The 10707-nt window shown below is 45.9% G+C and overlaps 1 protein-coding gene across 1 annotated transcript; it reads right to left on the reverse strand.

The window, feature by feature from the left end:
- Nucleotides 1–477: 477 nt before the first annotated feature.
- LOC111235432 lies at nucleotides 478–10707 on the reverse strand. The gene is made up of 10 exons (XM_022763897.1): nucleotides 10573–10707; nucleotides 4862–5024; nucleotides 4313–4427; nucleotides 4069–4196; nucleotides 3762–3875; nucleotides 3331–3472; nucleotides 2082–2138; nucleotides 1697–1796; nucleotides 1452–1480; nucleotides 478–1304 (listed from the first exon to the last, which is right to left on the reverse strand). Exons 2-10 carry the CDS (start codon nucleotides 4907–4909, stop codon nucleotides 478–480), a joined length of 1560 nt encoding a protein of 519 aa, XP_022619618.1. The 5' UTR covers nucleotides 4910–5024; nucleotides 10573–10707.

A 10707-nucleotide genomic window follows, 5' to 3' on the forward strand; every position in this document is an offset into this window, starting at 1 on the left:
TTTTTTGGGATTGGGAGGTTTGTTCAATAAAATTTTAATTATACTCTAACGGTTGATGACTTGAAAATTATACTGACTGTCATTTGCATCGACTATTTTGGAAAATAGAAAAATAACATTTGCATAATCATATGGAACGCGCTGTATGAATCAATTTATGAACACAATCTGGACCCAGCCCAACCAAGGACCAAGGTGGGGTCACGAAGAATCATCAGATTACCTGGACCAGGTGTTTCAGCCAGTGAGGAGTTCATCATGTGTAGACACAGGTGAGGTCAGGAGGTCTGACATAGCCAGAGCCCATTCAGCTCACTGTGGACTTTAAAGTCCCCAACTCATCAACAGCTGATCCTGCTCAACACCCACTGCTCATTACTTCATTTGTGTTTAAGGTGGATTCAGGTATTTTATGGAGAACTCAGGTGTTTAAGGTGGACTCAGGTGTTCTCAGATGTTTTCTGCTGTGTGATGTAACTAGTTCTTACCTTCCAGGGCGAGGGCCTTGTGGAGGCTCCTGGTGGCCTCCTCCAGCTGTGTGTCCTGGTTGGGGGGCAGCTGTGGGGGTCGAGGAGGCAGCAGGTGGGGGTGGGGATCAGGCTGGATGGCGGACAGAGGAGGATTATGGGTATCGGACTGGCTCTGCTGCACCGGGAGAAAGGGGCCGCAGGATTTGGTGCGGGTCACTTTGACTCGCCGCTGGTCGCTGTGGTGACCATGGTAGGTGGGCGGGGCTCCGGGGGGCTGCTGGGAGGAGGAGTGACCGTTGTAGAGCAGCTGGTGCTGCGATGTGATTGGCTGTCTGTTACTGGCCTGGGACTGCTGTCGCTGCAGCAGCTGCTGTTTCCCCCAGACGTAGTCCAGCAGGACCTCGCTGTACCCCACTCCTCTTCCTCCCCCTCTTCCACGCCCTGCCCCTCCTCCCATCGCTCCTCCCTCCACAGGTCTGTTATTCGTCCTTGTCCATCCGTCCGTCAGCGTCTCAGAGCTCCTGAATGCACCAGTGGCGTTTGTTCCTCTGGACCCCGGCAGACCATTTACCCACAGTCCTCCCTGCTGTGGCCCCCCCTCCTCCTCCGGGAAGTTGATGCGGTCTAGGTGGCCATCTGAGCTGTTACTGCGATGAGCTGCGTTAACTTTGACCCCCGCCTCACCCACTGCTCCTGCATCTGAGGGGCCGGAGGAGGAGGAGTCCTGAGAGCGAGGGGGAGGATGCAGGGGAAGGGGGGNGGGGAAGGGGGGGTGGGTGGGAGGGAGGCAGGGGGAGGGGCTTGTGGGTCTGAAGAGTCTCTGGATGCTCTGTCCTGAAAGAGAAGAGGGACAGAAGAGGCTGTATCACAGCTACAAGATTTGATTTGATTTGATTTAATTGATACACTGTCCTGATTATACCTGAACACTTAGACTACAGTGTGGTATGAGACTTTTACCTCAGTAGAGGACCTGACTACTTCCTGGAAGAGCTGATCTGTTCTTTTTTCTGTTAAAGACATGGCCTCATACATTCTCAGAGATCACACTGGTCCAAACAAAAGCTATCACAGATCATGAAGTATGATATCATTATTATACTACTATTAAAAGCTACTTGCTAAATGTCTAAGCTAACATGCTAAATTTGAAGCTAACATGCCAACTGTTGATGCTAACATGTTAATTGTCCAAGCTAACATGCTAAATGTGGAGATAAATGTACCTGTTGTGCAGAGAGCTCCTTCCGGTTTTGTTCTGGTAGAAAACCTCCACTGGAGAACCAGCAGAGACCAGCGGGGGCCGACACTGAGACACACCATCATCTGAGAGAGAGAGAGAGAGAGAGAGAGAGAGAGTAATGATACTGAATTCACTGTTTCACTGAGGGGAGCTGTCAATCAAACACATGTTGACATATTCTGAAGAAAAATAAACAGACTGCTGAAGAATTATGTTTAACAGACTAATTACTATTATTATTTTTATTTATTTATTTTTATTATTAATACTGTGTGCAATGATGTAATTAGCAGCTTAGTCTGGGGGGGCGCAGCTACAACGCACTGTGTGTGTGTGTGTGTGTGTGTGTGTGTGTGTGTGTGTGTTACCTTTGTCATGTCCTGTTGAGTCTGATGTTGAGCTGCTCTCTGACCTCACTGTGTCATCTGAAAATATACAACACACACACGCACACACACAGAAACAGTTGCGGAATAAAGGCAGGAAGAGGCAGGTTTCCTCATCTTCCTTAAACAATGACTTCTCATCTACTGCCAACTGAGTGTGTCTGTGTGTGTGTGTGTGTGTGTGTGTGTGTGTGTGTGTGTGTGTGTGTGTGTGTGTGTGTGTATGTGTGTGTGTCTGTGTGTGTTATTGAATGGAAAGTTTTCAGCATGAAGACAGGCTGTCCTGTTTCACACACTCTGAGACCTCGTCCCCAGTAATACCCTTTTTCCACCAACATTAGTGGGTATAAGTAGGTTTTTTAAACGAGGGTAAACCTGCTAATAAAAGCAGATTGGCCACTTTTCCGCTGCCAGTCGAGTTTGTCTTTCTGTTTGGACTGAGGACCCACACAATAGCAAGGAGCAATGTCATCACATGCACTTAAAGAGCAAACACACAGTGGAGAGAGGGTGAACTGTTAGCTGTCGAGCAAACTAATAAAAGGGATCTGTCACGTCTCATCCCCGGGTTGGTGCTGCTGTCAGTGTGAGAGCCTCCGTGTGAGAGGCTTCAGGTGGTGATTGTGTGATTTTAAAACTTATCTCAGGGCTGCAGCTCGCTCTCAGAGAGCACTGTGCTGGACAGGCGACAGGTGTGTTTACAGTGTCCGTGCTCTAAAAGATGTTACAGCAGGAAAAGGGAAGAAAATTAGCATGTTTACCCGGGTGTTGTGTTTACATCACTGCTGATTGGAGCTGGAGCTGATAGATGCCTGTGTCTACTGCAGCGGCATTTGACCCAGTTGTGACTGATGATTGTTCACTTTTCCATTGCCATCAAAAACCTGATGCTAGCTGGTTTGTCGACCAGTGGAAAAGGGACTTTATTCATATATATCTGAAGGGGCTTTACATTCAAACACCAAATCAAAGCTATAACACGTCTACTCAGCCAACCAGGATCTGAGAGAATCCAGGCCTCATAATCCTGATCTAGTTCCAGGAACTCGTCTCCAAAGTGAACAGAGGAAACAAAGACAGGTTCAGAGACAGACTGCAGATCAGTTCTCAGGTTCAACAGTTCAGTAGCAGGGACCAAACCAAAGAGTGTGTGTGTGTGTGTGTGTGTGTGTGTGTGTGTGTGTGTGTGTGTGTGTGTGTGTGTGTGTGTGTGTGTGTGTGTGTGTGTTACCTGTGTGGCAGCCTCTGTGTACAGTCCTCTTGCCGTGGTGTGTGTGTGTCTGATTGTGTGTGTTGTGTTCGGAGTCGCTGTGTTTCCTCAGAGCTCCACTGAATAAATTTTTTTTCGGCTTCGAACGCTGACAGTCTTCTTCCTACACACACACACACACACACACACACACACAGAACAGTGGATTTATACATATCTGACTTTTTGATTTTCTTTCTTCTTTAACTGGACCTGGTCTCACTCTGACACCAGATCAGGTTTTGGGTCTGACCATAATCCTTTATTCTTATATAATAGCCGGACACGTGTGTAGGACTGTGTGGTCTTGGTGGAGGTCAGAGCCCCTCTGAGTACCGGTCTAGTCCACCTCTGAGACTGAGCCAGTTCTCCGAGGATCCAGAATACTCTAGAGTGTGTGACGAGTCGCTCACCTCTGCTCTACACTTCCTGTTTGCTTGGCGGGACACCCCCCCTCTCCGCCGGACACAGGGGGGTTTCTCTCCTGCCTCCAGGGGGAAGTCACTGGGCACTGCACCTGTCAGCTCCTGACCAATGAAAACACAGGAAAACTCACCTTCAAACACGTCACATTAACTTCATTCATGCGCTGGTCCAAGAGTACCAGGACCAGACGGGCCTGACAGCATGAGACCCGTCCAGCAGTACCAGGACCAGACGGGTCCAGGACTATTAGCTATAATTGGATAATCCCTCTTTGGAAACTTTGACATCACTCACCGCCTCCTGCAGACAGATGCGTCTGAGCTCAGCCAGTCGCGTGCTCAGCAGCGCCTGCAGGCTCCGCCTCCTCTCCTGTAGCTCTGCCATTCGCTCCCTCTGCTTCCTGTCCGGACAGGTGAGAGGGTCTACACACACACACACACACACACACACACACACACACACACACACACACACATTGTAGGTGTGGACCACAGACCTCAGGTCAGTCTCTGATATAAATTCTGTTGTTTGTTCTCACCAGGTGCTAAGATGAGTTGACCTTTGACCTCCATGGCAGGTGTTTCCCATGTGACCCCTCCTCCTCCTTCCTCGCTGCTGGAATCCTGTTCTCCGCCCCACACACTCTCACTCACCTGTACAACAGGAAGTAAAAACATCTGCTGATCCAAACAGATAAATCCACCATTGATCATGTTTCATATTGATCATGTTTCATATCGTTCATGATCCAATAATGGTCAATCACTGCGGTGATTCAGTTCAGGAAAATCTTTTTGCAGTATTAACACAATGTAATAAAAGAAACCAGCAACACAAAGAACTCCAGGGGGTTCCACCTCTCACACACACACACACACACACACACACACACACACACACACACACACACACACACACACACACACACACAGAGAATGTGTCTTGTGGTGTCAGCAAACAAGACAGCACTGACAACACTGCCTCTGACATGTTAATATGTTGTATGACAGTAACACACACATACACACAAACTTTGTTTTGTATCACACTCTTCCTGTCTCCAGATGAGTGGATGTCTGTTCCTCACCTTGTAACTGGGTTCATAAGAGCTCCAGTAGTTCACTCCTGTGGCCATCAACAGCCTCAACACCAACCACAGGACTGTTAGCTGTTAGCTGTTAGCTGGTGGTGCAGGTGCAGTTCCACAGCTGCCCTCCAGAGGGAGTTAAACAGTCTTCAGACCTACAGACCTGAGAGAACAAGCACAGAGGAAGAGGAGCCGTCAGACCTTCATCATTACAGTCACATCTTCACCATCAGTCATATCTTTATCATTACAGTCGGACCTTCAACATTGCAGTCACATCGTCTTCATCACTTCAATCAGACCTTCATCATTCCTCCTCCTGTCAGTGATATGAAATGATTTAGACTCAGACGTTCAGATTCACTGATTCAGAGAGAAAAGAACAGCAAATACTGACACGCCTGAGTACACACACACACACACACACACACACATATACACACACACACACACACACACACACACACACACACACACACACACACACACACGCATAGCGCAGGGTTATCAGTTTGTAGACTAAACAGCTGTTATCTACAAACACATACAGAAAGATATGAACAGTTACAGCTCCTCCTACAGGATAAAACTATCACAACATCTCAACAACCCTCTGTCCTCACTCCTTGGGGAACTCTGAAAGGGTGTTTTGAGGAGGGGGGGGGGGGTCTGAGGGAGTCTGACCTCCTTCACACCTGTCTGACCACCATCCTAAGTTCACAGCAGACTTTTATTGTGAAAATCTCTAACCTAAATTTTAAATGATTAATTTTAGAAAGAAATATCTGTTTAAAATCAGAAGTAAAAGTACACACACACACACACACACACACACACACAGTTTTCATGAAGAGTTTGTGTCACATGAACCCTGACAGATCAGTGAACAGGTCCAGACTCTGACTGTCTCCCACCAGCAGCACAAACAGAACAACAACACAACCTGCAGCACACCAGAAACCTGCTGACCCCTCTGGATCCAGAACGACATGTCCTGTGACTGCAGGACTCCTCACTGGATGTCCCTGAGAACAGGAAGTGGAGCCGACAGGAAACAGGAAGAAGGAAATGAGCTATGAAGAGAAAGGAAACGAGTGAGAGAGTGAAACCAGTAGGAGTCAGGTCCAGATCTGGTTTCACACACAGCCTGAAAACCTGAATCACTTACTCACTGAAGAACTAATCCCCTTGAGACCTGAGACATGAGACCACAAGTCCAGTCCTCTAGACATGAGACCACAAGTCCAGCAAGAGAAAACTATCCACACAACAACAAACAACACAAAACTCAGTGTTGGCGAGGAAACAGTTAAAATTCAACTCAAACCACACAATGGACTGAAGCTAATTATACACATAGAGGAGGCAAGGAACACACACACACACACACACACACACACACACACACACACACACACACACACAGCTGGTGGACAGCTTAGTGACATCATCACAACAGTTTGAGTGTTACAACACAATCTGAACAAACTGTTATCACACGTGTGTGTGTGTGTGTGTGTGTGTGTGTGTGTGAGGCTCAGACATTAACATTAAACATCCTGATAATTCAAACATGTTGAAGAGAAGCTATGTGTCAGGTGGTCCTCTGACCACAGGGTTGGTAGTTTGTTCCCCTGGTCCCTTGGAGTCCCCTGATGGTCCAGTAGCTGGGCAGAGGACTCTGCTAAGACAATTTCATCTCGTGATGATGAGGTTGAGCTGGTGCCAGCTCTTGGATCCTGGGAGTGTCACACCATGTGCAGAGACCCTGTCTGGGTGTTGGTGATGCAGACCTGGTGATAGCAGCAGAGTTCTAACAGTCTCTGCTCAGTCTCAGTCAAGTTCCCCTCTCCAACGTGACCAAGGCAGTCTGATCAGGATTCAGGGTCCAATCCCTGGTTGTTTGGGGTGGTACTGATAGCCATGGAGCTACCATCAGTCTGACCAGTCTGATAGACCAACACCAGTCTGACTTTAGTCTGGATCTGATCCTGAACTGAAACAGGTTCATAGATTTCACTGTTCCTGATCTTCAGATCAGACTGGTGATGAGTTTGGATCTTTTGGAGCTGTTTAACATTCATCAGGACCTGTTGTCATAGAAACAAGTCCTTAAACCTAAACCTGTATTCGTGCAGCTTATTGACAGCCGGATCAGGACCAAGACCATCATGATGTCATCGTGTCCAGATACAGATTTATGTGTTGATGCAGTTCAGTGTCACAGTTTCATTATCAAAGGTTTGAGCACTGAGATCAGATACAGATGTTGAGACCCTGTGAGAGGCTGAAACACACGATAAAACATTAAACATGAGAATCTGTCATTGACCTGGTCAGAGGTCTAACAAGGTTTCACGCAGTCTGGGATCAAAGCTCGTTAAAATGGTCTAAAACACACTCACCGCTGATGGAGCCTAGCACTCAGCTTTATTTCAAAATAAGAGTCTGAGACTGCAGGGTAGTCTGGATTAGTTAGACCACCTGTGATGACCAGGACCTGCTGAGCTAAGACCAGTGTGTGGAAGTGACTGTTGTTTTATGATGGTAACGACTTATGTGTTACTGTCTCTCTCTCACTCACACACACACACACACACACACACACACACACACACACACACACACACACACACACACACACACACACACACACACACACACAAACACACACACACACACACACACACACACACTCTAACACCAAATGTTCTTCCCCCTCCCTTTTGTTATTTCAGCTCCTCACCACTTTCATCCTCCTCCCTCGCCCCTCCCTCTCTAGCATTCCTGGGTCCTGAGTCGAGTCCAGACCTGCAGCTTCAGTCCTGTTTCTGTCTTCAGACCTTCACTGAGCAGCTCAAACATCCCTCACCGATCAATATACTGATCAGTCTGCTGATCTGCTGATCATTGAATCATTTCCTCTCCTCTGTGTCAGCTGAGGTCTTGACCTTTGACTTTCATAATAAACACAGTGATGTCTGTGATTCTATATTCATCATATTATAACCATGTGCAGTGTCATTACTTCTGACTGTAACGTGACCTGGTCAAATGATCATCTGGTCAGGATAAAGATTTTAAACCTGAACCAGGATCTGTGGTTTAAAATGGTCATGTCCAGGTTTTTCCTCTTTATGTTTTAACTGTTGTAACAGTTTCTTGTTGGTGCAGTTTTAGTTTCTTCTTCTTTGTTTCAGAGCAGGAGATGAAACATGTTTCTAACCTTTCTTTCTGTTCTGACTCTGGATGACTGAGGAGGTGGAGCAGAGCTCATCTCTGTTTTTACTGATGTGACATTAAACACCTGGACTGTGTGTGGTCGATGATTTGTTGGTGTAAAAACTTTACTCAATGTTTCCAGGTGTGAAGATTAATTTTATAAAATGTGAAGGAAATGAACAATAAACTGCTGTTTACCTGCCCAGGTGCTGCACAGGGAAAATGGCTGGTGGTTAAGATGGTACAAATCATCTCTCCTCTGTGCGCGCGCGCGCACGCACACACACACACACACACACACACAGGTATTTGACCTTGTTGGCTCAGTCTGTGTGTAGGGGGTTGTGATGCAGGTCTCTGGCTGAACAGCTGATCTCACAGTGCTGATAAAAGTCACTGAGAACAAACTGTTTCCTGACTGGTTCTCTGTCCTGGACTCTACAGACCTGTACAAGACGTGGTCTCAGGAGGGACAGGGTAAGATCACAAGATCAAAGATGTAAATGTGGCATAAACATGACATTACAGTGATGTAAAAATTATGTAAAAAATGATGTTAACGTGATGTTAATGTGATGTAAACATGATGTTAACGTGATGTAAACGTAATGTAAACACGCAGACTGAGATGAGTTCATGAGTCTTCTCACATTAAAAACTGAACATTAAAACATGAGAGACGTTTAACACATCAAACAGACTGGAAATGTTCATTACTGTGTAATTTACAATACAGCGCACACACACACACACACACACACACACACAGTGATTAAAGGCTGCAGCTGCAGACAAAGAGATGCAAATACAAGATTTAAATATTCAACACAGAGTTACTGAGTGTGTGTGTGTGTGTCCTCTCTCTGCCCTCAAACCAAAACATGGAAGCAGAAGCTCATCAGAGTTTACGCATAGTAGCACACACAGCAGCCCCTGTGTGTGTGTGTGTGTGTGTGTGTGTGTGTGTGTGTGTGGGGGGGGTGTCACCTATGACACGTGTGTGCACCGTTGTGTCTCATTTTGAAGGTTATGTAACCACTGTTACTACAGTGATGAGTTTACATACATTAGTCAACTATCAGTGAGCACTGATCAGTGAACAGGTTCATCATGTTGAGAATATTCCAGCAGCTCTGTGGCTTTACGCCTGGACAGGTGCATCACACCTGTCGCTTCCAAAAGAAACGTATGAAGTGGAGGAAAGATAGAAATCACAACTTTCAGACTTGAAAAGTTGTGTCCAGGCAACCATGTGCAAAACTAGTCACGTGATCACATGGGTTCAATTAAATCTGTGGACTGATTCAGACCGTGCATCATGACCTAAAAATATTTTCGTGATGTTTGGACCAGAGTTAACTCTACACCTCCACATCATGTGAACCACAGGAAGTGACTGTCTATATGACAACCAGTGACCTCCTGAACACCACAACCATCCACCTCCGAACTGCAGCAACATCAACACATTCTGTGACACTCTTTAACACACTGAAACACACTGTAACACACACTGAAACACACTGAAACACTATGACACACTGAAACATACACTGTAACACTGTGACACACTGTGACACATTGTGACACACTGTCACACTGTGACACACTGTAACGCTGTGACACACTGTGACACATTGTAACACACTGTAACACTGTGACACAATGAAACACACGGTAACACACACTGTAACTCACTGAAACACTGACACACTGAAACATACACTGTAACACACTGCAACACACACTGTGACACTGTAACACACACACATACTGTGACACTGTAACACACACTGTAACACTTACTGTGACACTGTAACACACTGCAACACACACTGAAACAAACTGTAACACTCAGTGAAACACTGACACACTGAAACATACACTGTAACACTGTGACACTGTGACACACTGAAACACACGGCAACACACACTAACTCACTGAAACACTGTGACACACTGAAACACACACTGTGACAAACAGTAACGCTGTGAAACACTGTAACATTATGACACACTGAAACATACACTGTAACACACTGCGACACTGTAACACACTGCAACACATGCTGAAACAAACTGTAACACACACTGAAACACACTTTAAAACACTGAAACACTATGACTCACTGAAACATACACTGTAACACTGACACACTGTAACACATACTGTAACAATTACACACTGTAATACAGTGACACTGTAACACACTAACACACAGTGACACTGTAACACACTGCAACACACAGTCACACACACTAACACATAGTAACACTGTCTTTACCACATTACAGTGGATAACAGTCATACAGTCTAGATGAATAATATTTATTTATTGTTTCTTTTATATCTTTTCTGCTCATGATCCATCAGCCACATTTAACAAAATCAGCCACACAAACCAACAAATAATCAGACAACACAACACGGAAAATAAAATAGCTCTGAATCGGAGCTCTGTGTTAATTAGTTTACACAATTTAAATACCTGCAAACCCCGAACCATCCTGTTTGCAGCGGAGCCTCAGACCCGGATTAAATCTGGGTAAAATCCGGAATAATAGCGGGTTCACTCAGGACAGTCCAGTTACAACAGTTAAAACTTATTCTCCTGCTCAGTTAG

The sequence above is a fragment of the Seriola dumerili genome, unplaced genomic scaffold (assembly GCF_002260705.1).
Source record: "Seriola dumerili isolate Sdu_G_001 unplaced genomic scaffold, Sdu_1.0 BDQW01000493.1, whole genome shotgun sequence".
Classification (NCBI taxonomy): Eukaryota; Metazoa; Chordata; class Actinopteri; order Carangiformes; family Carangidae; genus Seriola; species Seriola dumerili.